The sequence below is a fragment of the Poecile atricapillus genome, chromosome 21 (genome assembly GCF_030490865.1).
Source record: "Poecile atricapillus isolate bPoeAtr1 chromosome 21, bPoeAtr1.hap1, whole genome shotgun sequence".
In the NCBI taxonomy this organism is placed as follows: domain Eukaryota; kingdom Metazoa; phylum Chordata; class Aves; order Passeriformes; family Paridae; genus Poecile; species Poecile atricapillus.
The window spans coordinates 2,145,214-2,172,385 of record NC_081269.1 but is presented as its reverse complement, the minus strand read 5'-3'; the positions used below and the strand labels follow the sequence as shown (position 1 = coordinate 2,172,385).

The 27,172-nt window shown below is 46.9% G+C and overlaps 2 protein-coding genes across 6 annotated transcripts in view; both read right to left on the bottom strand.

Moving 5' to 3' along the window:
* The window catches only part of SYNRG (synergin gamma), a 33,569-nt gene extending 18,666 nt beyond the window's left edge, over positions 1-14,903 (bottom strand). For 2 of the 5 annotated variants that reach the window (XM_058854550.1, XM_058854551.1), the window contains exons 1-12: positions 14,795-14,903; positions 11,264-11,304; positions 9,826-9,944; positions 8,505-8,635; positions 8,119-8,224; positions 7,743-7,854; positions 6,316-6,606; positions 5,361-5,588; positions 3,859-3,936; positions 2,953-3,149; positions 1,944-2,228; positions 1,073-1,200 (exon numbers count right to left, since the gene is read on the bottom strand). In XM_058854550.1, the coding sequence (XP_058710533.1) occupies positions 1,073-1,200; positions 1,944-2,228; positions 2,953-3,149; positions 3,859-3,936; positions 5,361-5,588; positions 6,316-6,606; positions 7,743-7,854; positions 8,119-8,224; positions 8,505-8,635; positions 9,826-9,944; positions 11,264-11,304; positions 14,795-14,865 (1,787 nt within the window). In that variant the 5' untranslated portion in view covers positions 14,866-14,903. The remainder of the gene's footprint in view (positions 1-1,072; positions 1,201-1,943; positions 2,229-2,952; positions 3,150-3,858; positions 3,937-5,360; positions 5,589-6,315; positions 6,607-7,742; positions 7,855-8,118; positions 8,225-8,504; positions 8,636-9,825; positions 9,945-11,263; positions 11,305-14,794) is intronic. The other 3 variants (XM_058854553.1, XM_058854554.1, XM_058854552.1) reach the window with 2 other exon arrangements.
* Positions 14,904-16,489: 1,586 nt separating this feature from the next.
* DDX52 (DExD-box helicase 52) lies at positions 16,490-22,581 on the bottom strand. Its single transcript, XM_058854558.1, has 15 exons — positions 22,476-22,581; positions 22,117-22,336; positions 21,683-21,813; positions 21,304-21,489; positions 20,921-21,064; positions 20,053-20,164; positions 19,739-19,811; positions 19,460-19,663; positions 18,888-18,978; positions 18,580-18,702; positions 18,203-18,353; positions 17,867-17,942; positions 17,628-17,699; positions 17,417-17,509; positions 16,490-17,149 (listed from the first exon to the last, which is right to left on the bottom strand). Exons 1-15 carry the CDS (start codon positions 22,560-22,562, stop codon positions 17,065-17,067), a joined length of 1,848 nt encoding a protein of 615 aa, XP_058710541.1. The 5' UTR covers positions 22,563-22,581; the 3' UTR covers positions 16,490-17,064.
* Positions 22,582-27,172: the final 4,591 nt, after the last annotated feature.

Sequence of the window (27,172 nt, the reverse complement as noted above, 5' to 3'; positions counted from 1 at the left end):
TCTCCTTATCAGCAGCCTACAAGCAACACACAAACGAAGCACTTGCACACATGTGCTGATGCTGGTCTGTGATGCTTACAGACAGACAGTGCAAAGGCAAAAAAAAAAAATATAAAGCTTATGGTAATATAATTAAATTTCCCATCCCTGCAAAGCAGGCTATTAGATATGCAATCTTGGCAAATGGAATGGTTAATCAGCTGTACTCCACAGATGGCTTTTTTTTAAATAAAGCTCCATAAGCAATTAGATTATAGCTCATTGTAACATTTTGTTCAAATCTGAACGCTTTCACAACTGAATAAAGAGAACTGCTGCAGTGAAAAAGAAACACCATTTTTTGAAATATTTTTTTATGATCCTCTACTTCCCATTGTGCAATTTACAGTTTTCTGTCAAAACTTTCAGTAACAGATCAGCTTCAGCTGCAAAATGACATCTAACACAAGATATACTTAAATCAGCATCTCCAGATCCATGTGGCATTGACTGACATCCCTGGGAGTGTCCAAGGCCAGGCTGGACAGGGCTTGGAGCAATTTGGTCTAATGGAAGGTGTCTCTGCCCATGGTAGGGGGTGAAACTGCTGACCTTTAATGTCCCTTACAAACCAAAACATTCTGGACTTCTCTGCCATCAGCAAAACTCTATTTCTTACACAGAAGCCATTTGCTGTAGTGTAAGAGAACAATTGGGTTGAGCATTCCCTTTTGATGTCACTGCTGAGGAAGCACCTGGTAATCAGGGCTCACATTTGCCACTAAGAACAGCCAGCTCCAGAAAATGTGTCTGACTACAATTAGACACCTGGGAGGTGCATAAAGAGGAAAGAAGGCTGAAATTTTGTAGTCTTTGTAGACCTTGAAAGGTTGATTGTAAGCCATCAAAGAGAAGGAACATGTTTATTTATTTTGTTATATAAAACCTGCCTGAGCAGGAATTACATCTTTTCTCCCAAAGGAAAAGCCAGGATTGCTGGAGTCTGAATGATGTTTCAATTGAGATTCATGGTCAGGTATCAGAAGTTTAGGCCCTGGCCAGGGAAATGACAGAAACACCAAGGACGTGGTACCTGCTCCGGTGCTGTGAACTGGCGGCTTTGGCTGCGTCCCCCTGGAAATCAGTGAAGGAGTCATCCAGGGAGCCAGACTTTGAGGCATCCTGAAATTCCTGGAAGTCATCATCTTCTGGTTTTACTACCTGAGTTACAAACAACACATGAATTGCTATGCTGTTGGCTCTTCAAATTGTCATACAGCATGAAAGCAGCTGGGAGCAGTGTGATTAAAAGGGGAAAAAAGGAAAAGAACCTTTCAATACCAGCATCATCAAAATTTCCATTTTGTCTGCACCTCACCCTACTCAAACACAGGTTTACAGGGAGCAAGAATGAACAGAGGAACTCTACTCCTTTCACAATAAATGTATTATTGATCATAGCCATGTCATCTTGTAATACAGGACACATATTAATAATTTAAATCAATCAATTATTTAAAATTAATAGCACAGTAAAAAATATTTTCTGAAGGATGAACCATGTCTGCAAACAGCAAAATTTATCTCCCACTTGATTTACCTTTGTAAACTGACGGTTTTCAGTGTTCTCAGCTGCTCCTGAAACTCCTATTTTACCAGCTATTGGAGTCTGTTGTGCAGTTTAACCTAACACTCCATTTTATGTGCATTACAAAATCCTAACTACAACTAAAATCCTCTTTGTAATACAGAACACTTTTGTACCTCTTCTAATGCCACCAGAAAGAACTGAAAAAATAAAAGCAAGCCCTTAGTGGCACTTCACATTTTCAGACATCACATGCTGGATTTCAGCTCTGGTTTTCTGCCAGTTACTCAAAACCTGTTCTCACCGTGTAAGTTGGGAAGTGGCAGGCTAATTTCCCTCCCAGGGCAGGGGGTTTTGCAGGCAGGGAGGAGCTCACCTGGCCGGGCGGGTAGGAGGGCAGGAAGGCTCCGGAAGGCTGTGCTGCAGCTCCTCCCGCTGGAGCTGGCGCCGGAGCCGCGGCCGGGGCTGCAGCAGGGCCGGGGATGCTCATGCCCATCACGGAGGGCCCCATGGCCAGCCCCACGGGGGCCGGGGCAGCCGCGGGCAGCAGCGGGGGCTGGCTCACCCCGCCGGGCAGCGGCACCGGGAACCCGGACAGGGTGGGGACGGGCGCGGCTGGAAACTGGTTCAGCACGTCCGGGCTCACGGCAGGGATCCCCCTCTGCAGAGGCAACAAACGAACAGATCCACGTGCACAGTTGATAAAAGGGTGCAGAGCGTTCCCAGCTCCAGTTTCAGCTTGTGGTACCGATGCCAACAACGAGCAGGGTACTGGTCAAGCTCCCAGAAAACCCCCCACATCCCACCATGCCATCAAGGTCCATGGAAGTGAATTATATTCAACACAGAATTACTGAGGTAGGAAAAGCCCTCCAAGGCCACTGAGTCGAACCTTTGACCCACCCAGTCACCCAGCCCAGAGCACTGAGTGCCACATCCAGTCATTCCTTGGACAACTCCAGGGATGGGCACTCCAAACCTCCCTGGGCAGCCCCTTCCAGTGCTTAATAACCCCTTCCATGGAGAAATTCTTCCTCAGGTCCCAGCTCAAACTCCCCTGGCACAGCTTGAGGCCTTGTATTCTTGTTGTGTCACTTGTTACATTTGATATTAAAAATACATATACATATATGTATATATGTAATACACACATATATATATGTTTTTGTAACTGTATCTAAGAACTAAGAACTGACACTAAAGAAAAGAGTAATTGAAATGTAAGTGATGAAATTGATAAAATTATAATCCCACTGAAGCCACAAGGGCGGTTTCTCCTCTGGACATCAACAGAAGCAGTGTTTTACTGGAGGAGTGCATTCCCAGGCACCAGTGCTGACACAGCCAGGGCAGGCTGCTCAGGGGCTGCCAGGTGAGAGCCGTACCTGAGTCACTGCTATCATGGCCAGCACGCAGTAGAGCTCCTCCTTGGTGAGCTTCCCGGGCGTGGTGCGGTTGGCCAGAGCCCAGATCTGCCCCAGGGTCTCCCTGGGCAGTCCCGACGACATCAGGATGGGGTAGAGCTTGGCTGTGTCAATGCCAGCAGGAGTCAAAGTGGTTTCTAAGATTTTCTTATACAGCTCTGTAGCGAGGGAGGCAGTGTTAGACAGTGACAACTGCTCTTTTCAAATATTATTGCTTTTTTATGCTGTCTCAAACTCAACATGATATCAAATCAGAAGCACTCAATGTAAGGTAAGACAAGAGCATTCTGGCACTGTATTGTATCATCATATTTCATCTAAATGTGTTATTGGATAGTCTTTACAGACAAGTTTAACTCAAGCAGAGAAATATTTTATATAAAATACACTTGGTGCTGCATTTCAAACCACATTTCTTTAATGAAATTGCAGCATAACCCATACAAAAAGATAGTTCTAAGAGCTTTATGTATTTAAACCTCAGTGTAATCAATATTTACTACAGCAATTCATTTTCTATTCACTGTGTTATTTACACATAGAAGACAAATAGCCTTCAGAAATGAGCCTGCCTAATTACACGACATGCCAAAAAACAGAATGCCCATGAAAGCAGCATTATCAGCAATGCATCCTCTGCTGGGATAAGCTGCTGCCATAAATGTTTAATCTAGAATTTGTTAACATGCTCAAATAAAACCCCAATTTCTTCAAATGCAGATAAGACACCATAAACATGTAATGTGTCAAAGATCCAGGATTCCTTTGATAAGAGAACAGGGCTTTGATCAGTAAGTGGCCACACCAGCACAGGTATGTTCACACCTTGCACTGCCCACCTGGACAAATGCCCACTGGTTGGTTTACCTGGGACCAAGCTGTCGTTGTAAATCCAGGGAGGCATAATTTGCTGGATAGGGTCCTGGGGAGGGAACACTCCAACTCCTAAAGGTATTCCATTCAGTAAGAAAAACAGTTGTATTAGGATACAATCATCTTAAGAGACTACACCACAGCTGGTCAGCATCATTCAGCATTTCAGGCAAAGATTTCAGATAGGAATCACTGTGCCCAGAGGAAAAACAGATACTGCAGGAATATGAAATAATAACTAGAATGGTTTGACAGTAATAGATTATAGTTATATATGTAATGAAATAAGGAGCTCCTCACGTGCCTCCCTCTCAATGTTCAGATGTACAGAACCTAAAGTCTCACTGTCTTCAAGGCTCAGAGCAGTTCTGTGTCATAACAAATTCAGCTTCATATCAGCTCCCTGCTGTTAGGGCTATTTGTGGAATAAATAAATCCATACCTACCATAAACCCCACAATGTTCCCCCAGAACATCCTCCCCTAGGAAATCCACAAACAGCCCAGTGACTGAACCTCAGCAAGATCATATCCCACATCCACAAACCTGTTTCCACTGCTCCCAGTCTTCAGCTCCAGGGGACACCACAGCCACCTTCATTCCTACAGGCTTTTGTAACATCATCTGCCACACTTCACTCCCTGAAAATCGGTTATTTCCTTCTCCACTACGTGGACTCTTCCCCTCAGCATGTGTTATGCTCATCCTGGATGGAGCTCTGACCAAAATCAGCATCATTTCAGATTTCATTGTCTTTCCCAGTACCCTTGCATCTCCTCATCTTTCACATGGATTCCTGACTGCAGTCTAATTTCTAACCATCCCACAGCTCCAAGCACATTCTAATGTAAGCAATTTCTTCCATTTCACCAACCAAGTAAAATAAATTTGCCACTTCCTCAGATCTCATTATTCTTCAGTTTTAAACCCCCTTCCACACTCTGTCAACAGTTTTAACAAAACCCAAACTGGAACAAAACCTTGTTTTAAGTTTTTCTCTAGAACATGTTTTGAATATTCATCCCTAAAGCACAGGTAGTTTTAGACATAATGTGCATGAGCAGCAAATACCTGAGAAACAAGTATTAACTAGCTAAGAGTTTTAACCTGGCAAGATTTTGCCCCCTCAAGGTTAAAAGATTAAAACCCATCATGGCATTGACCATCCTTAGTGGTAAGTTTCCCTAAACAGTTTTTTAAAAATACCTTTAGACAACACTGCTTTTTCCCCAAGCCAGGACAGAACATTTTAAAACAGCAAACCTGATTAAACAAACATGTTAAAGGGGATTACAACAATAAACTCACATGGAGAAAGTTCAGAGCAAAATCATGGCAGTTACACTTTGAGCAAGGAGCAGGAGGCACTGACAAATTATTCAAGCAGGCGTTCAGAGCAAAATTATGCAGGGCTGGCCTTGGAATTAGTGAACAGGGTGTTAGCACCAAGCAGCATCTCATTAGACTGAAATTCTGTCAAACATTTCATTGCTCACCACACTCTTCAACTGCTCTGTTTTGTTCTGAAGCCTTGTGCACCTCTGCAGCAGCAGTGGGACCACTTTCATGTCCACCTACAACATCCCAGTCACTGCTGGTGAGACTGGGATGGGCTTGGCTTGCAGCCGAGGCTTTGTGCCCAACTTCGGATGTTTTAAGTTTGGTTTGCTCTTGTTCAGATTCATCTGGGCCATTAGCTAAGGCTTTCTCCTCCAAGGAATAGCCTGAATAAACAGCAGGAGGAATTATTTATACTTTGTTATGAACTGCCCAGACTGCACTTCCATACTGTTCAAAGGAAAAGTACTTTTGGTACCACTGGTAAGTTAAGAGACGATCAGCCCCAGCTCAGACCAACAGCACCACCCTCTCTGGACACTTTCAGAGCCTGGTTCTGCCCTTCACTTACCACAAACACAACAAATTCAACAAAGCAAAAAACAAGTAAGAGGAGGACGACACAAAACTATTTCCTGTATTAAGATTATTGTTGCATAATCATCTAGGCATCAGGAGCAGAAGTGCCCAGCACCTACTTATTTCTCCAAAATTCTTCAGTTCATCTCATCAACATCCCTTCAGCCTCCAAGGGAGGAAGCACACAAGTGCTCCACAACAGCATAATCATTATTTCATACACCACCATCTCAACTGTGTCCTTTTTTACCTCATAGGCTTAGGATAATGCTAAAACACAAGATTTAATTCACCTAAGATCAGGCATGTGTATATTTAGCAGTATTTGGATCCACACAGAACTTGCTTTTACAGGCAGTTCTAAAGGAAGGGAGAAGAGGACTTAAATCATCTTTTCCCATGGATCGGCAGATTTCTGCTTAATTGCCTAAATTATTTTTTCCAGCCAGACTGAAAAAAAAAAAACCCAACAAATTAAGTAAAGACTCGTGTAGCTCAGAGGGTGACATGTAAAAGAAGATACTTTAGAGTTACCTGTTTTATGGGTATTGGATGGAGATGCAGAGGTAGGAAAATAAGGAACCTGCCCAGTTGTACCATGCAGGGTGGATAACACTGGAGCCTGGGCTGGAGGGACAGGTTGGAGCACAGCCCTCTCTGAAAGCAGCTGCCCAGCCTCAGTGGCAGGATGGAAAGGCTGAGAGGTGGATTGAGGCACCAATTTGGGGGTTTCAACAGGCCCTTGCATAAAGTCACTAAATTCTTCATCATCGAGAAAAGCAGAATGGGAAACAGATACAGCACAATGGGATGGTGTGGGATGATCTGCAAATGGAATGAACACACAAGGCAAAGTGATGAGGAAAAAGGGTCACGGGTGGGAATGTGGGAAAAGTGGCGAACACTGGGAATACACAGCAAATGGGCGAGGAGGAGCAGCGTGGAGGGTGTGTGGTGACAGATGTGAAGGGTATCGTTGTCAGCATAGCAAACACAAGGTCCAACTGAGCAGCCACTTCCAACCACACATCCTCTCTCCCAGTTTTTAGGATGTAAACACTGAAACTTGGTTCTTAACACTGCCTGTGAAATTATTCTGTCTGTTATAAGCAGACAGGGTCAAAACAAATCCAGAGGTAGTATTTCAAACTGGACATAATGGGGTCTGTCAGGGCAACATTCTCCCTCAAAGGAATGTTTTATCCACAAACTCAGCAATATATCGTAAGATACAAAAGAAATGTCTGTTCATGTGGACAATTTTCTGCTTGATCCCTTCCAGTATTACCCATTTTAACAGAACTGGTGAAGGACAGGTAAATTTACGGACAAAGGGAAGTTGTCAGAGACCACCTGTAACTGCAAACTTACCAAGGAGTGAATCCACAGCAGAGACACAGATTTTATATAGGAAAAAGCTCACCTAGATAAGCTTTGCTTCAGGCTAGACACTAAAAAAACTACACTACAGACCATAAGAAATCTTAAGTGGCAATTGTTGCCAGTGTAATTACTGAGAACACAGAGGCTTGGTTTGACCATGCCCAACAACACATCAGCCAGCTGTGACACTCCACTCAAGTCTTTATACATGGTTTTGATCATTCTTAGCACTTAAATAGCACTTCTCATCTTCAAAAGCACTCTGCAAAACATTAATTAATGCTTTGACTAGAAAAGAACAAATGCTTTATCAATTTCCTTCATGTTTCACATTTAGCATAGCACATGAGGCTTTCTGTTAAGATTTCAAGTCATTTAATAAAGGCTGTTATCTAATATTTCACCCTCATACCCTGACCAAGCAAACAGTTGCCGGAATGACATTTGATTTCATAAAACTGCTAATCCACTCATTTTGTACCACCAAATAAAAATGCTTGTTGGAATTAGTTCCCCCTGCTGAGGATTTCAAATGTTGGAGTTTTATTTTCAGTTGGGAAATGAGGAAAATTACAAACCTGGCTTTTTTGGATGTGTTGCTGGTGTTGGGTGCATTTTAGCATCTCTAGAAAAGCCATCTAAGTTCCCTTTAATGGCTTCCAAAGCATCATCTCTGCTTTTTTCACCTGTCTGAAACAGCACAGAAAACGTTTTGAAAAATTCACAGAACAGCTCAGTTTTCTTTCAATACTCACACTTCTTCAGTACCAGAATTAGCAACGCCTGCTGCTGGCAGAGTGTGTAAAGAACGGGCTCTTCCAGAGGTTTTTCAAGCCATAATCTGGCATCTCATGCAATTCCCCACTGATCTGCTTGTTGAAAGAGACCCTCCCATGAAAAGCTATTAAAAAAAAAAATAAAGAAAGAAACTCCCCACTTGTTATCAGGCCATACCTTGGGTTTCACACTGCTCAGGAGTCTCAGCTTTTGTTTCTGCTCTTCAAACTGCCGCCGTTTTCTTTCTTCCTCTAAGAACTTCTGCTGGTGCTCAAACCTCTTCCTGCAGGAAAATTGTTTAAAAAAATAATATATATCTATAAGAAATTTTTATGTGACTTTTCACAGCAGGTTTGTGCTTGATTTCTCCATTTCCACTGTCTCAAATTCAGATGGTCTCGTGCACACACTCCTGCTTTTTCTTGGACCTGGACAAGCACTAAAAACTTCAGAGGCAGTGGAATATCCAGCAATATTCCACAGCCCTAAGCACTGCTGCTCCAGAGAAGCCACATGTCCCCCTTACAAAAGGATTCCCCAAGAGTCAGAGAAGTGTCACTTACTGCTGCTCCTCTGCGAACTGCTTCTGCATGTCGGGGCTGTACTGCGGGGCGGCCGGGCGCATTCCCAGGAAAGAGGCCTGGCCCATGTAGGGCATTCCAGCTGCTGGCATGGGCCCTAGGGCCATGCCACCCTACAACCAAACACAGCACACAGCTCCAGGAGATTTGCTTTCAACTCCAGTGTATGGGTTATCTTCCACACCAAATCCAAACCGCTGGCGGTGCCGACAAAGCGAGCCCATGAAAGCCGGTGTTGGGGAGTGCTGGAGGAGCAGGGCCCTCAGTAGATGGCACTCTTCCTCTCCACAAGGACTCACAGCACTCACAGCAGTTGGGAAAATTGTCAAAAATCAGGCCTTCAAATCCAACCTGCCCCGAGAGCAGGAAGGCTATGGCCATCCTACACAGGTTTTCTTGGGATTTCATTGTACTTTTATATTCCCTCCTACCAACCAGGGATGCTGGAAAACGTGGTCCAGGCATTTCCCAGACATATCCAGGGAACCAACAATATATGACAACAGCCAAGAAGAACCTTGTCTGAATAAACTGTATCAGAAGCATTTGCTGAGGAATATATTCTGGGACATTTAGAGCAGCAAAGCTGCCTAATATAGAAGGACCCAGAAAATAATTTACTCTTCTTACCATTCATTTTGCATTTGGTCTCAGAACACGTAGGAAGAGAACAAAAGTTGTTTATTATTTTTAGACCAGCTCTCATAAAAACATCTTCCTACTATAAATTTCGCCAAAATAACATAATAAATTCCAGGTGGGGGAGGGAAGGGAGTGTAAGGAGATGGCAAAACAATAAATTCTATTTGTGACACAGCAATTTGGTTAGGAAGTCAAGCAAAAACATTACATTTCAGCAAAGTGCAAATTTGTACATAAGCAGATACAGTGCTCAATAGAAAACAATAGATTAAGAGAAAACTTCATATTAGCTGCTCATTTTTCATTCTTATTCCTCAATTAGCAACAGCAGCACTAAAGACAAAGTTACTTTAAGGAAAAATTAAAACTATAGTGATAGGACAGAGGGAATGGCCTTAACCTGAAGGAGGGATGGCTTAGATTGGATATTAGAGAGAAATTATTCTGTGTGAGGCCCTGGCACAGGGTGCCCAGAGAGGTTGTGGACTCCCCATCCCTGGAAGTGTCCAAAGCCAGGTTGGAATGAGCTTGGAGCAACTTGGGATGGTGAAAGGTGCCCCTGCCCATGGCAGGGGGTGGAACTGGGTGAGCTTTAATGTCCCTTTCAACCCAAACCAGTCTGGGGTTCTGCAGTTTCAATCCACATTTCATTGCCACACACCTGCATGGTCATGGGTCCAGGAGGCATCTGAGAGCCATAATTCATTCCCATCATCCCTGGCATGTTGGTCTGCATGACAGGAACCATTGGAAATCCTTGCTGTTGCATAGGAATCATCCCTGCAGTGAAACATTAAGCTAGCTAAGTGTCCAGTTAATGTTAAAAGCCTTTTTGCCCCCCTTCCCTAACCCTGCCTCCCCCATTTAATTGTTCTTTTTTTGTTTACTAAACCAGTGAAGGAAAGCAAAAAACACTGAGTTGTGCCGGACTGTTTAAAAATAAAAATATTTGCTACACTGCAGGCAGCCACACAATTTCCTTAGTTTAGACACTGGTCAGTCTACAGGGAAAAATGTTACAGGGCTTTTCAGTAACTAAGCTGATGAATTCTCCCACCATCCTAAAGATTCTCTGTGGGTTTCTTCCCATATGATTTTTGGAAGGGTCATGTCCAATTAAAAAGATTTAATTAACCAGGGTGACTGGTGCTGGTAATTCCCATTTCTCTTGAAACCAGCAGCTTCTGAAAATAAATCTTAGGAAATAAAGTCAACCTTTCACAAAGCAATTTCATGCTCTGACCTGGCTGGATAACTTGTCTGTAGGTTAATTAGCACGTTTTAGGTTAATTAGCCCACTACATGTGTTAGAATGGTAACAATATTTGTCAGTAAAAGCTAAACTTGCAAAAAAATTGGACAAATCAAGCTGGAATTTATTAATTCACTGAATAAAGCCAGTCTGTTATGTTCCAGTATCTTTCTGTCTCACATTTTGTTGTCTTGGGAGACAAACACTAACACGCACTTGTTACCAGCACACCATGAGATAATTATGCAAAAACACTCCAGGAGGGCATGACACAGGCAGGAATAATCCATGAATCAGTCCCTGAGATTCTAATTAAAAACTCTCCATTTTCTCCATAAGTTCTCTGCATATTTTCCCCTAATTAAACAAACAGCACTGCATCAGGAATGAGAACAAAGGCAATTTAAGGCTGAGGCTCTCCTATTGTATTAATGCCTTCCACACAGGTTGTGACTCTTGTCCCAGGGTCCTGATGTGCTTTGTAAATATTTACCAGGTCTTGCAACACAGTATGGGTATACACAGCTGGGAGATGAAGCAGAGAGAGGTGAAATACCACACTCAAAATAATACCACAATCTAAAAGGCAAATTCAGGTTAAAAAGGGAGATGTAGTTTTCCTGGACCTTTAATCCAGATTCTGTTGATGTTGCTTCAACAGCACACAGGAGGTTTTCCTAACAGAGGGGTGAGGGTCATTTGAGCAGAGCTGCATTTGAGGGCAAAAACCAGCTATGGAGTTCAATTAATAATCACACCTCTGAACATCACTGCAGACCTAGTTTAGGTCTAATTTATCTAAACAAAGTAAAGAACTTTGTGCTCTAAATGTGAAGTTGATACATACCTTGAGGGGGGCCTAAACCGCCTGCGACAGGAAACATGAAGCTGCAGGAGGAAAACAAGAGTATGTGAAATTCTGTCACTTCAGTGCAAATATCCATCATTGAAAATCCACCTCGACTTCCATGTCAGCACCATCAGCAGGAGCCTCCCACCCTCTGGTCAGCACTTGCACCTGATCCTGCACAACCCACAGAACCCAACTCTATCACAGGAAAAAACATTATCCCTCAGCAGGATCCCCCAAAGCACCAGAGAGCCCCCAAAGCACAGGAAAAGCAGATCTGATCCTCCCAGCAGCCCTGACACGGCTTTGAGTCATCCACATCACCCACAAGAGACTTTCAGCACCCACACAGCTTAGGAACAGGTCAGTTTGTTGTGTAGGCTAAGCACAGAATGAATAAACATCTCCTCTTAGAAGTATCTGACTCAGCGGGACCATTAACTGCACCAGAGAACGCTTCTCAGCTGCTTAGGAACAGCTTTTCTGAAGAAAAATGAACTATCCACAAAACCCCATCACTTTTTTCCCCCTTTAGAAACATTAAGTATCACAAAATAATCTATTTTCTCAGTTACCTAATTACAACAAAATAGCACCTCAGAGAAAACATTCATTCACGTATCAAGGGTCAAGTGCACTTGGAGGAAGAACCATTAAAACTTCAACTAAACTCCTAATGGAAATTGCTAGCCCTCACTCTCCAACAGCTGCCAAACAGCAAAAAAGGACCTAGTTTAAAATTCTCATTTGCAAGCAACTTGCAGAAACCCACGTCAGCAGCAATTTTCCAAACAAGAACCTCACTCAGTGTCCCAGGCAGTTATTACATCAAAGTGCTGTGGAAGAGAAACACACTTATAGATATTCAATGTTCAATTCCAAGGGTGGATGTAAAAGAAACTGCCTAAGAGTACAAGAGAAAATGCCATCAGAAATGGCTGCAGGAAGTCCTGAAAGCCGACCTGGTTTATAAATATAAAAGAGCTGTGTAATATGAGCACCAAGATAAAATAAGGAATTTAAATTATGCATTTATCCAGAAGCAAATTGAACCTCCCCACTGTACAGGCAGCAGGTCACACGGTCACCAAGACAACCCCTTTGCTCTTCACTTCATCCTCTAATCAGGATCTTCATCATCCTGAAGCTTCTTCTTCAGCCCCAACCACTGTGTGCTGATTTTTCCTTCCACAACTATCACACACCTGCACTTTCCATCCTCCAGTCTTGCCATCCTCCATGCCCACCATCCTCTGAAGAACTCTGCAGACTCACACACCTCAGTCCCAAACACGTGCAGGGCTTGGTTCTCACCACAGCCAAGGTCTGTTTAACTCATGTCAATCATTTTAATCCACTCCAACATCAACATGAAATCAAACAGACTTGCTTTAGTCAGAATGATGAAATATTAAATGTAATTTCTGAAGATCTCATAAGCATGTAGAAGTGTTCTAAGCTTCATGCTTCCCTTCTTGTTGGGGAAACCGGTCAGCAAGAATTCTCCAAAGCAGCAAATGCAGTGTAAACTGAACAAGCGTCAGGAGGTGCCACTGCTTGTTGGAAGCAAGTAAAGGTCAAACTATTAAATATTTATCCCTTTCTACAGAGCTTCTGGTTTATTTATAAGCTTCTGCTGAAAAAAATAAAAAGAAACAATCAACTAAAAAACCCTCAGCTAATTAGAGGGCACTGGAAGAGGAGCTAGTCCAAAGTAGCAAAGCAAGCTCTGGCAGCACAGCCCCGTACGCGCCGCTCACGTTCACCACGGATCCACTCCAGGATTCAGTGTGCAACTGCCAGCACCAGCCACACTGGCACAGCCACAAACCATCCCACCAATGGGAATTTATTACTGAACTGCTTTTTTGGAGATGCAAAAATGCCCAGAGCAATCAGTGGAAGCAGCTGGCTCTCCTGGCTGAGGGAGCCAGCGAAGGGACGGTCCTGCGTGAGACTGCCTTGGGGTACGCTGCACAAATACAGCAAAGAGAAGGGAACAAAGCAATCACCCTACAACAGACCCCTTAAAGCAGTACTATAAATCTGCAAATTCCTACCAAATGAGTATTTTAAATATGGAGCTTAAAATAAAAAACCACCAAGAAGCCCCAAACCAACCCAGCAACAGCTTCAGACAAAACGCAGGAGCATGGGGAGAAGCAACTCCTTTTCTGAATTGAAACTCCACTGTAACAGCTTCAAGCCACACAGAACATTTTCCCATCTACATGTGGATTTTTAAACCCCTTAACTCCCAAGCAGAAGAACTCTATCGATGCAACAGACTGTCAGAGTATTTTTGAATGACAGAAATGCACAAAAATTGAAATCAGGCAAAGAACCCACACAGATACAGAACTTTTCCTCTACCTCCAGACTTTGTCCTCAAAGAAACCAAAATACTGTCAACGGGAAATGGGGATTTGTAAATCAGTTTATTTTTCAGAACCTTTATTTCACTGATAACATTCCAAATAATAGTGACAAAATCGTGGGCTTTGGATATCCAAGACAACTCAATGAGCTTAATTGTCAAATGCAAAATTTCATCAGCCTCCCCAGAAGTAGGACAAGAGATAAATAGCAGACAAGAGCCTACATTGAAAAAAAGATTACTAGAGTCTTCAAAGGTGGTAAAACCCAGTTTTCCAAGCTTTCCAGAAACACAACATGTATTTTAACACTGGTTCTTTCTCCTGACAGGATTCCTCAGTCATCCCTCTGGCCAAGGTGCCCTTTGTGAGAAGGAGGAGAAAAGGGAAGTCCCCAGGGAGGCTCTGTCCCAGGAGGCCACAGACAGATCTGCCCGGCAGTGACAGGAACATTTACTGCTGCCGACACCGGCGGCACCCGAGCGGGGATGGCAGAACCCCCAAACCCTTCCCCAGCCCACCTGAGATTGCAGCTGCAGAGCCTGATGGCAAGTGAGGCAACTGCCCAAGCCTGGACACTCTGGGGGAGATCAGCCGGGCCCCCAAAAATGTGAATGAATCTCAGCAAAACGCAGAGCTACCGCAGCTGCATTCCCACCAACACACCTGGGACCTCCCCGCCACACCCAGGACCCCACCACATCCTGCCTGGGACCTTGATGTTCCATCCAGCATCACAGGTTCCATCCTACACCTGAGACCCACACACCCTACCCAAGACCCCACAAAGCTCACTTGACAACCCATGAACCCCACCTGGCACCCGCAGCCAAGATCCCACGTACCTCACCTGAGACCCCACGTATCACACCTGAGACCCCCACATCCCACCCAGGACCCCACGTACCACACCTGAGACCCTACACACCCAAGCTGGGACCCCCCCACCCCAATCCCAAACCCCGCGCACCCCACCTGGGCCCTGACCCCTCTGCCCTCACGTCCCACCTGCACCCCGAGCCCCCACCCCAGCCCTCCCATCTCCCGCCAGCTCTGCCCCTCCCCGCGTCCCCTTAATTCCCCACCATCACTCCCCCCATGTGTCCCCTCCTTCTCCACAGCCCCTCGCCCGCTGCCCCCCGTCACCACCGACCTGGCGGCCCCGGCCGCTCCGCCGCCCGCCCCTCCGGCGCCCCCCGAGCCGGGCCCGGGCCGCAGCGCCATCTTCGCGCTCGGCCCCGCCGTCTGTCAGCGGAGCGGCGGCGGCGGCTTCCGGGGCCGGCCCGGGCAGGCACCGCCCACGGCCCCGCCGCTCCCCCGCTCCACAGCCCTGGCTTCCTGCGTTCCACGGCCGCGCACAGCCGCGGCCCTTCGGTTACTAACCCTGACCCTTCCACAGCCCCACACAGCCGCGGCCCCTCGGTTACTAACCCTGACCCTTCCACAGCCCCACACAGCCGCTCCCCCTCGGTTACTAACCCTAACCCTAACCCTAACCCTAACCCTTCCACAGCCCCTCGGTTTCTGAAGATCTCATAAGCATGTAGAAGTGTTCTAAGCTTCATGCTTCCCTTCTTGTTGGGGAAACCGGTCAGCAAGAATTCTCCAAAGCAGCAAATGCAGTGTAAACTGAACAAGTGTAAACTCTGTCACGGCCCCACAGAGCCACAGCCCCACGGAGCCACGGCCCCTCGGATCCGGACCCTAACGCTTCCACAGCCGCACACAGCTGCGGCCCCTCAGTTACTAACCCTAACCCTAACCCTAACCCTAACCCTAACCCCCTAACCCTAACCCCTAACCCTAACCCTAACCCTAACCCTAACCCTTCCACAGCCGCGGCCCCTCAGTTACTAACCCTAACCCTTCCACAGCCGCTCCCCCTCGGTTACTAACCCTAACCCTTCCACAGCCGCTCCCCCTTGGTTACTAACCCTAACCCTAACCCTAACCCTTCCACAGCCGCACACAGCCATGGCCCCTCAGTTACTAACCCTAACCCTTCCACAGCCGCGGCCCCTCGGTTACTAACCCTAACCCCAACCCTTCCACAGCCACTCCCCCTCGGTTACTAACCCTAACCCTAACCCTTCCACAGCTGCTCCCCCTCGGTTACTAACCCTAACCCTAACCCTTCCACAGCCCCTCGGTTTCTTTGTGTCACAGCCCCACAGAGCACAGTTTCTAACCCTAACCCTTCCACAACCTCACAGCTCCTCTGTTTCACAGCCCCACAATTCCTCCACTCCACCGACCTAAAGCCCCTCGGGTTCTCGGTTTCACAGCCCCACAATCCCTCGATATTTTTGGTTCCACACCCCCTCAGCCCCTCAGTTACCCAGGATCGGCCTGGATGGGGATGAGTGGCTCTGGCTTCCCCTCGGGAACGCCGGTTTCCAGCACCCAAAGCACCGCTTTTCCGTGAAAAGATAAAGAAAGTGCTGCTTTTCCACCAGACCTCCCGCAGGGGTCACCTGGGGACGTGTGACAGGAGCCTGAAGTGACAGGACAAGGGGCAATGGATTCACACCGACAGAGCGAGGTTAGATGCAATATTGGGAAGAAATTCCTCCCTGTGAGAGTGCTGAGGCCCTGGCACAGATTGCTGTGGCTGCCCCATCCAAACTGAATTAAACCAAGACAATCCTGCCCAGGATTAGGGAATTCATCTTCCTTAAAAGATGAATGGCAAAGAAGCCATTCCTGCCTGACTGGAATTCTGATGACAAAACCAGGGTGGGCTGAGAACACACTGGGCAGATGAAGACAGGAAAAACACACACAGCTGGGCCTTTTTTTGCCTGCAGACTTGTTCCACCAAGGCTGCAAAGACACACAGATCTCTGAATTAGCATCTTATGACCTTGTTTATTCTGGTTTCAGGCTCAATTATAAAAGAGTACAAAATTACTGGACATGTAAAGTACTAGTTATTTCAAAATAATTTTATAGAAGAAAAACAGTAGTAAGAGTAAGGCTTTATTTTCACATACAAGTGGGTTTGTTTTGGCTTTTTTTGAAGTGTTCAAGGATTGACAGGTGCATTTATCAAACCTGATGGTAAACATTGTGTGTTTTTTGTCTGAATCTTCTGAAAGTGTCTAAAAAAGTGTCAGGGGTGATCTGAACAGACAGTATTTTCAAGGATCAATACAAAACTGTGTGAAAGTAACACAAACCGATGCTGGTTTTAACTATTTTCAGAAATACACAGCATTCACTGCATGAGCACATGCTCCAGCTTCTATAAGAAGCATCCAGGAATTCTCTCCTGGCATTGCAGTAGACTTTCTAGCATGTAAACCTCCACCCTCACCCCAAAGGAAACACGAGAAATGTTCTCCTCCCATCATCACCATTGCCATCTTCTTTCTTCTGTTCCAGCACAGACAGAGGTGTCAGCCCCAGCTCACCAGTCTGAATTCAGCTTTCTGAAACAGTCTGTAATTTACCCTTTTTGTCTTCTTTACCCTTCTTCTTTCCCTTAGCATTTTCATTTGTAGTCTCCCTACAAGAAAAACACTGAAGATCAAGACACCTGAACATAACCAGTGGATTAAACTCAGGCTGCTGTCCCCTGACACATGGCACCACAAGAGGAAAATGTCATTAATCCAAGCTCCAGTAGACAGATATTGACACTAAAACTTCATCACTAAAATCATTATGACCGGGTGGTTCATCCAAACAAGTTATCTGTTACCTCACTTAAATTTCCTGGGCTGTTTCTGGATAAACAGCATCTATTACCTCCTCTTCAGCAGAACCTACTTACATTTTTCTTTTGCCTTTTTTCAAGAAGCACTTTGGGGTGGTACAAATGGATTCTCTTGTCAAAGGTTTCTTAATGAATTTCTTCTTTTGTTTGCTGAGAACAACATTTAATGAAGAAAGATGAAATTACTAGGGCTTCTCATTCTAGAAACTACCATAAGTTATTAAAAAGCACTGATTAAAAGACGGGTTAACTTCTCAAATGAACATACCTCTGCAGTTTGGGCAAATGTTTTATGTATTCTGGCACAGGACAGCCAGCTCGCTGGATAACGTTGGCAATACTGGAAAGGAGAGGAGGGAAGAGATCAACTCCAGTGCTTAGACAAGTGATAAATATTTTTTTGTGGAAAACAGCAAACCAAACAAACTGGCTGGTCTGTTGTTGGTCTTTTGTTTTGTGGTGATTTTTTTTGAAGCAATAAAGATGTTATTAATAAAGACATATTACCTCCGTAATAAAGGTTTATCATCCTCTGTAAAGAAAGTGACTGCCTTTCCTCTGTGTCCTGCTCTTCCAGTACGACCTGCCAAGCACACATTTTGCAGAGTAGAGATTTTACTTTAGGCATCTCCCTTTATCCCTCCTCACAGCCCCAGCCTCCTGATGCATGTTCACAGACTAAGGATATACCAAGCAGCCAATCCCCAAACATTGTTCCCAGTGAATGAAAGCACAGCTATGTCTGAAACATCTAAATAAGCAGAGCACTGACAAAAACGAGAGCATCTACATTAAAGAAATGGAAAATGGAAGAAAGGAGGTGATTTGTGAGCCATGCCTCACCTATCCTGTGGATGTATTCCACTGCACTGGTTGGCAAATCATAATTGATGACCATATTCACACCTTTGAAGTCAATCCCTCGAGCCAGTAGTGCTGAGCAGATGAGCACCCAGATCTTCCCAGCTCTGAAACTCTGCACTACTTTGTCTCTCTACGAAAAGAGCAGAAAAATTATTTGGAAATAGTCCAAATAGCAATTTGAGAAAGGACGTGAACTTGTTTCCTTAAAGTTGTCATGATGTTAAGGAATAAAACTAAACCTCTGAATAAAAACCTGCAGGAATTTGCTGCCACAGTTACCTGGAGTTACATTCCAAGACTCTTGCTTTTACCTTTCTTTCTAAAGCATTTATTGAAAAGAAATAAAATCCTCCTACCTGTTGCTGTGTCTTGTCTGCATGGATGACATCCACATTGATGCCTTCATAAATAAGCTCATGGAAAAGCTCTTTAGCCCTCTCAATAGACTGTACAAAAACAAGGACTGGAGGAGCAAAACCCTGCAAAAGAGTAAGTTTATCTCAGGTTCCAAAGTCCTTTTCCTTGCAGAAACAGACAGCAGATTTGGGCAATGATTTAATTTAACATGTGTCACAGAGAAGTGTTTGACCTGGGAAATTGGGAGTCTCTGACAGAACATAGCTCAGGAACAGGAAGAAGAACATGCTCAGACTCTCCAAACTACCTTTTTAACAAGGTCTCTCACTGCTGTTAGTTTTCCTGTCTCAGATCCAACAAACAGCAGCTCTTGCTCTACTGTCTCTGCCGCAGAGTTTCTGAAACCAGAAATCCAACAGAAACAGTTCAGTGTTTTTTATATACATTAACAAAAACTTATGTAATATGTACATATAAATTATATAACTTATAAATATAAATTGCACTATATGTAATGCTATATATGTATATGTAATATACATATAACATTATTAAATATATTATTACATATAAATTGCATTATATGTAATGTTATATATTATATGTAATAAAAGTATTACCTGTTGGATGAGAAATACTGCACAACAATATCTATTTCACCAGTGCATGCTCCTAAGTTTGATTTTTATTGGATGATACAGCAATTGGCAAAGGAAAAGAACACTTTATCCAACACAAGAGAAAGATCTACGTGCCTACACAGTCTTCTCTGGAGGCAAACAACGTGCAGTGCTGACTAACAACACAAACAAAACCAAGCAGGCTGATGATGCACAGAAAACAATTTCCCAGGAAATAAAAAATCCAGAAAACACCTACCTTGCTCCAACAGACACCAGCACAATGTTGTCCAGGTTGAGTTTGCACCATTCCTCCACGTCATGGGCAAAGGTAGCGCTGAACAGGGCCCTCCTGACCAGGTGGGAGGTGCATGCCAGGAAGATGGAAGCCAGCTGGTCCCTGAATCCTGACTTCCCATCCTCAAACAGTTTGTCTGACTCATCCACCACCAGCCACTCCACGCTAGGAACAGGGAGGTTTGATTTTTAGAAGTGCCACTTTTGAGTGGCAAAGCACATTTCAAACAGACTCTCATACCTGCTCAAGTCTATTGCTGGAGGATCTTCTTTCAGCAAATAAATGAGTCTGTTGGGAGTAGTAACCAGAATATCTATTACAGGAAAAGAAGAAAAATGTCAAAAAAGACACGAAATAAACCAAACAGAGCCCTGAGAAACACCAGTTCCAACCCAACCTGCCAGAGGTACAATTTAGCAGAGTCCATGTCAGGCTCACTTCCCATTTCTTCCCTTCCACTTTTTAACCATCTCTTTAAAACCACACAGCCCAAAGAGAAAGGTCAGAGACACTTTTTAATTCTTTAGGAGCACTTCAGTCTTTAGAACAGTTACCAAATTTCTTGGAAGACTTGGGCCCAAACTTCTTGGCTGCCTCAGCTGCCTTGTGGATCATGTGGATTCTGAAGCCTGTGCCCTCTGCCAGCTTCACCAGCTCCCGGTGGGTCTGGAAAGGCAGCAGAGATTGGATTTTCAAACTGAGCTGATGAACTTTTCTAACCAGAAAACTGCTGGCAATCATGGAGTCATGGAATGTTGGGTTGGAAGGGACATTAAAGCTCATCCAGTCCCCCCTGCCATGGCCAGGGATGCCTTCCACTATCCCAGGGTGCTCCAAGCCATGCCCAGCCTGGCCTTGGACACCTCCAGGGATCCAGGGGCAGCCACGGCTTCTCTGAGCAACCTAATCCTGAAGTTAGAGCTTCAAACATCACCTGATTTCAGTGTTAAGAGAAGCTCTCTGAATAAAATGGAGCTCTCCAACAGGCATTATTCACATCACTAACACATGTGGCTCCCTCTCTCACATGAATAAAAACTGCCCAAAGATGTCATTTTTATTTTATTTTAATAACACAGCTTTTTTATAAAGTTATTCCTTGAAACTCCAAGTTTGGGACAAACAGATAAACCTCTCATAGCAATCTCAAGTAGGAAAGGAAGTTTTAAGAGCACCTGAGCATTGGGCAGTTTAAAATATGATCAAAGAATCTTGAGCCTCTAATCTAATCATTTAGATTACATTCAGATAATAGATATGTACCTACTTCACAGAAGTCAAAAGACTTGAAAGAAACATTTAAATTAGCTTTCTCTGATATGTGAGGGCAGTAAAGGAAAAAAATATTTACTAAGCTGCAATTTTGATGATGCAGAGTGAAAACACTGAAGTCCATCAGTGTGAGATTCCCTCAACACACACCTGGCTGGCAAGTTCTCGGGTAGGTGATATGATCAGAGCCCTGAATCCTTTGTTCCTGGGTTGTTTCAGATGTGTTAAGAGAGGGATACAAAATGCCAGTGTTTTTCCAGACCCAGTAGGAGCTGAAGCCAGAAGCTCCCGACCCTGCAAGAAAAAACAACAAGGGCTTATAGATCAGTAGGAAAAAAAAAAGAGAAAAAATTCCATTCCCACAAATATCAACACCACAAACTGACCCAAAATACCTTAGAAAAAGTATAGGTGAGGAAAACTGTGAAAGCCAAGCTTTCAACTCTGATGCAGTTGATCCAGCTTTAAAACAGCCACAAACACAGCCAAGGCCCCAAATTTTGCCAGAATCCCTGAAATCCCAGAGAACTCACATGCAACATGACGGGAATTGCCTGCATCTGGATCGGTGTTGGGACATGGAAGCCTGCAGCCTGGATATTCTCTATGATTTTAGGGAGGACTTTGTACTCCTCCTGAAGCTGATCAAAGGTAGCAATGGGGTCAGGGAGATCTGTTCCCTGAACATTGATCCTGTGCTGGTTCCTGAAGCGATTTATCTGCAAGGCAAAAGAGAAACTCCTTTTCAATTTTACACCATAAAACTCACCACATATGGATTCATCTGGATCTTCCTGCCACACTCAGTCACCCTCCTCCAATGAGGAATCACCATAAATAAACCTCAATTTTAGATCAAACACCCACAGAACACCAGGAACCTTTTGTTGCTTCAGAATTCCCTGGTCCCACCTTTTCTCTTCTCAAGCGCTCCAGCTTCTCTGCAGTAGGTTTTTTGTCTTTTGTATCTTCAAATTTTGCTTCCAGAGAGGACATCCACTTTATTCCATTGTTTTCTGACAGCTCTGGCATTGATACTGCTCCTGGAAGTTGCAAACAAATTGGAATTCCCTTCAGTAAAATACAGACAGGCATTATTTAGAGACAAAAAAAAACCTCAGAACCTTTTTTCTCACATTCTCAATAAAACTAATGAAGACTCCAGAAGGATGGCAGCCACATTCCCAGCTCTCCGCACAGAATCTTGGCCCAGCTACGAGATCAGCTCTGATCCAGGCCAGCCAAGAACTCAGAGACTGGATGGGCTTTAAGGTCCCTTCCAACCCAAACTATTCTGGGATTCTTTGATGATTCTGCAGGGATACATGCGTGTGTGTAACAAATACCTCGTGTCTTTTTCTTTTTTCTTTTCCTTTCACTGCTTTCTGCCGTTCTTTTCCTCTTTCCATCGTTTTCCCCTGCTTTCCCATCCTTCTGCTGCTTCACCTCCTCTCCAGCCCCTGCGAGCCCCCAGCCCTTCTCGGCAGATCCCTGAGGGGCTCCCTCCTTGTTGCCGAAGAAGTCGAGGCTCTCCAGGGAGACGCTGCCGGGGTTCCCTTTAACCACCTGCGGGAGAACAGGGAACAGCATGGCACGCCATGGCCAGGCCCCGCTCCTCAGCGCCGCGCCCGGGGGGGGGACGGGGCTCCGGAGGCTGAACCGCGCAGGGGCCGCTCCCCGAGCCCTCCCCTCGGTGTCCCCGCACCCCGAAGCGCCGCGCGTCCAGCCCGAAGCGCCGCACGTCAAAGCGAGCCCCGGCCCCCAAGCGCCGGAACAGCTCGTGGGTCTCCATGCTGCTCCCAGCAGCCCCCGCGCCGCCGGCGGAAGCTCCCGGCACCACTTCCGGCGGCCGGGCACCATGGCAACGGCCGCGGGGCGCCATGGCCGCCCGTTGCCACGGCAACCGCGTGGGCCGGCTGCCCCAGGCCGCAGCGAGATGGGAGCGGCTGTCGCGACACCTCCAGGGTGGCGAGGGAGGATTCCTGCCCCCTGTGGGGTGCGGATGCCTCCAGCAGCCCCTGCCAGCCCTGCTGCCGTCCTGCAGCCTGGGAGGGAGCAGACAGGAGGATGATGTTGCCTCCCTGCCCACAACCACTTTGCTTAATCCTTGATTTATACTGATACAATCCAGCCTCACAAGTGTGCCTGAAGAAAGAAATGCTTGAGGCCGTGGCAGGAGCAACCTGGCAACTGGCTGAGCTCCTCAGGGCATTCAAGAAAGTTCACCCAGATTAAGATCAGAATTTATTTAATTAATGTATTTATTCATTATGATAAACTGTGAGATCCAATAGTGCAAGTAAATCTAGTACTCTCTATCAGATCAAACTACAGATTTTTCCTTGTTGTTCATGGAGGAAAACAATACAGAAATTTAATTAGCAGCGACAAAAATTATTTAATGTAATAAAAGTCTCAAGGGCTAAAGGTTTATGTTGCTGAAATCCAAGAGCTCTAAGACATATAGGCCATGGCTGTTCCTCCTGTAACATTCACTACTTTAATAACAAACTTTGAGATGAAAAATTGGCTAAACCTGATCCTCCCTCCATCCTCATCTGCCTGATTTATAGCGCTTTTTCTTTGCCAGACTTTCAACTTCCCGGCAAATGGGTGGAAGCAGAGCCAGGAACCTGGGTGTAGAGCCCCACAGCAGTGACAATTCCCTTTCTTGCGTCCCCAGTAGTGTATTTACAGCGAATAAAGGCTCAGCTCTGCATCCTTAGTGCAGTTCCCAGGCTGAGGCTCCTACTTTCTGCTAGGAGCAGTCACTAGTGGTTGCTGTGAGAGGGTGGGGAAGAATGTGGAGGCATTTGTGTAACAAAGAACTATAAATCATCTCCAATATCCATCACTCACCAAGGGATGCTGTTGGCAGATTCAAGAGTGAGGAAACAGGGAATATTCTCTCCATCGGTCAGCTGGGAAATCCCTTTGTGTCAGGGGTGAGGAGCTCTGCTTCCGAGGGCAGAGGCACCATGGAATATCCCGAGCTGGGATTCACAAGGATCATCCAGGCCTGGCACAGACACCCCAGCGATCCCACCCTGTGCCTGAGAGCATTGTCCGAACGCTTCTGGCAGCCTTGGGGCCGTGCCCATTCCCTGGGGAGCCTGTTCCAGCTCTGACCACCCTCTGGAGCGGCTGGGACTCTCATCACTGCTGCTCCTGCTCCGAGCAAGGACCTAAAGCCTTGCAGAGAAGGGCGTCCCTCAGGTGCCAGCAGCAGAAACCTCACCAGGCACAGGATGCCTCGCTTTGTTCCCTGTCACTGAGCCAAGCTGTAAGGGCAAGCACAGAGCCTCCTCACAGGGAGCTCCCACTCCAGCTGCACCACGAGGAAACATCCTCCTGTGCCAGGCTAAGGGGCCATTAACCCCCCAGCCACAGCCACCTTGAGGGGGCAACAGCCTTTATGGCAGCAACTCGTGTCTTCCCTTGACCCCGCTGCCCTGGCCGCATGTGCTGAGGAGCACAGCACTCCCAGCACGCCGGGGCTGGATGCAGCCGTAGCAGGGCAGGAAAGCGCTGCCTGTTGTGCCTGGAGGCACTGGCAGGATGCCCACAGGCTGGCCAGGGATGTGGGGGAGAGCCCAGGCTCCTGGTTTCGCTGGTTATCCTTGCGGGGAGTCCCTGGGACCGCAGCAGGTACGGTGGGTGGGGAACAGCCAGGTGCTCTCCTGACCCTGCTGCAGCCCCATTCCTCCAGGGCTCAGGGTGGTGCAGAGCAGCTCAGGTGAGATGTGCCACTGGGCAGGTCATTGGGCTGTGCCCCGGGCACAGAGCTGGAATGAAATCCCGTAAGATGGCACAGCAAATCGGGTGAGCGCATTTATTCCATCACATGCACAGCCAGGCCCGAGTTCCCCTAGCCGTGGGCTCCTGAAGAAACCCAGCCAAGCCAACATCTGTGTGTGTGTCCATCTGTTCCACAGGTGTAACTCCAGGACAGTGGGACCCCTGCACGTGTGCCCCCACGTCCTGCCCTCCTGCTACATCATCATCACTAATATGCACATAACAGTCAATTAGCCCGGCAGAGCACACTGGTGACCTCTGACCCCTGCTGTGTCCCCCGATCCATTAACAGGCCCTCAGCCCTCAGCTCTCAGTATGAATTGATGTAGCATCCATTCTCTTGCAGCACAGAAACATGCGTCCTCATTCAGCTGTCCATTTCCACTTTCTGTTCCTTTGTGCTCCCCTTCTGTTCCCTGTGTTGCTAACCTGGTCACCACTTCTTGACCCCACGTCCTCGTCCCTCCCAAGGGTGTTGTAATCCCAACCACCACCAAAAAACTTTTACTTTTTTCCCCTTTACTCACATCTTATTTAGCTAAAAATGGTTTCCAGCAGTGTGGGAGCTTTGATCCCCTATTCAAGAAATCCCTGCAATGTTTTTTTAAAGACTTTCTTTCTAAGGCAAATGAATTCTTCATAAAGGGGGAAATGGAGTGCTGGTTGGGCTCTGTTCATCTCAGGAAGACAAATGTTCTGTTTTATTGCTTGAAAAGCATAACAGTTGAGTGTGTAGATTTGTGATTTATCTGTAATTAAGAATCCATTTGAGCAGCATATTAATTACAGGGAGGAGGATTAGTTTTGCTGAGTAGAAAAGTAAAATCAAAGTTCCTTGAATTAGGAGACAGCGTAAAATGCCAGAGGCTTTGGTTTTCCATGGCTCTGCATTACACCTGCACTGGGACGGGACAACTCCAGGGCACATTTGGGGTTTTTTGACTTTTGAGTTTTCTCTCTGGGTCAGAGAAAAAAAGTCCAGGGGCTCAGAGACCTCTCGCTGCCGGTGCTGGTGGCTCCCTCAGCGCTCCCGTTCCGCCTGGGCTGCTCGCATTGTGCCCACATGCAGCTCCTTGGCCTCGGGGCTGCAGCAGGGGAAAAGGATCCTCCAGGATCCAGCGGTGCCTTGGCTGCTGCGGGGAGCGCAGGGCACGGCAGGGCAGCACCGGGGCTGCAGCAGCAACCGGAGACGCGCTGGAGCAGCCGGAGAGGTTTTTCTGTGGATGCTGAGAGCGTTTTGAAGTGGCTTTTGTGCAGCGCATTGGTTCGGGACAGCAAAACCGCTCCGGAGCTGCTCTGCTGCTTTTCCCGGCTCGCATCCCCCGCTCACGGACCAGCGAGGAGCTGCTGCGGGACCGGGGCACACAGCTGGCACACAGCTGGCACAGGGAACTGACACACAGCTGGCACAGGGAACTGGTACAGGGAGCTGGCACGCAGGTGGCACACAGCTGGCACAGGGAGCTCTCACACAGCTGGCACAGCAGCTGGCACAGCAGCTGGCACACAGCTGGCACACAGCTGGCACAGGGAGCTCTCACACAGCTGGCACACAGCTGGCACACAGCTGGCACACAGCTGGCACAGGGAGCGCAGCAGGGACCTGGCACCGCCCGCAGCTCGGCCTCGCAGGGCGAGCACTGTGCATTCCTCTAACTCCGCCAGCAGCCCGGCCGAGCCCGCTCAAAGGCTTCCAAGGGTGTTTGCAGCCCGAGGGGAGTGCCAGCGCTGCGCCCTGTGAGCCAGCAGCGCACCCAGCCCGTGTGCCAGCCCAGCCTCAGCACAGCCCTGCTGCTGCTGCTGCTGCCCGCTGCCCTGGGACATTCCCGGGCCAGCTGGCCGGACTGGCAGAACGGGTCTGGAAATCCCGCCTGTGTGAGCTGTGCTATTGTGCAACCGCGCCTTCCTTATGTGTGCACACTCCGGGAGACGATTTGGAGTCACTGGAATCGCTCAGCTGCGGTCTGGTGCCCCTGGAGAGGCCGATCCGATGCTTTCATGGCCTGCAGAACATCAGAGGGATGACCTGGGGCTTCCTTAGAGGTCCAGCTGTTTGCTGCTGGCCCGTGTGAGCCCGACTGGCTGCAGCCCAGCCAGCACCAGAGGCCTGGGATGGCAGCTGAGCCCCAGCGCTGCCCTGGCAGCAGCACCAGGCTGCTGTCACACACCTGGGGTCAGGCACCAGGCCCCCAGACCTCAGCCCTGGACAGGGCTGTCCTGGTTCTGTTCCTCCCTCTGTGACAGAGATGACAAGCCCAAGGAGCCCTGCTCCAAGGGACAGCCAGAGCCTCGTGCCCAGGGCTCCTGCTCAGGGTTTGATAAGCCCTGTTGTGGCTCTGGGGATGGCAGCAAGGGTGGCTCACCTGCTTTTGACCCAGTGACTTTGCTGGCAGCACAAGCAGGAGGCTCTGGGGGCACGGGACTCACCTGTCACAGCTGTGCTCTCCTTCGGGGGTGAAGGAGAGGTCGCTCCTGCCCAGCCCTCCACATCCCACCTCTGCACATCTCAGGCTTCCCCAGGCTCCTCCCCTGACCCTCAACCCACGGTCTGGGGAAAGAGCATGAAAACACAGAGAGTTTTGGGTGGTATCTCCATGGACAGAG

Bases quoted from the DNA above. Each gene is read 5' to 3' on its own strand.
- DDX52 (XM_058854558.1), bottom strand. From the start codon at position 22,562: ATGGAGACCCACGAGCTGTTCCGGCGCTTGGGGGCCGGGGCTCGCTTT. The intron at 20,165-20,920 runs GTGTGTGTTGAG...CTGCCTTTCCAG, and splicing joins CCCGAGAACTTGCCAGCCAG to ACCCACCGGGAGCTGGTGAA. The intron at 18,354-18,579 runs GTAGGAGGATTT...CTCTTTTCGTAG, and splicing joins CAGACAAGACACAGCAACAG to AGAGACAAAGTAGTGCAGAG.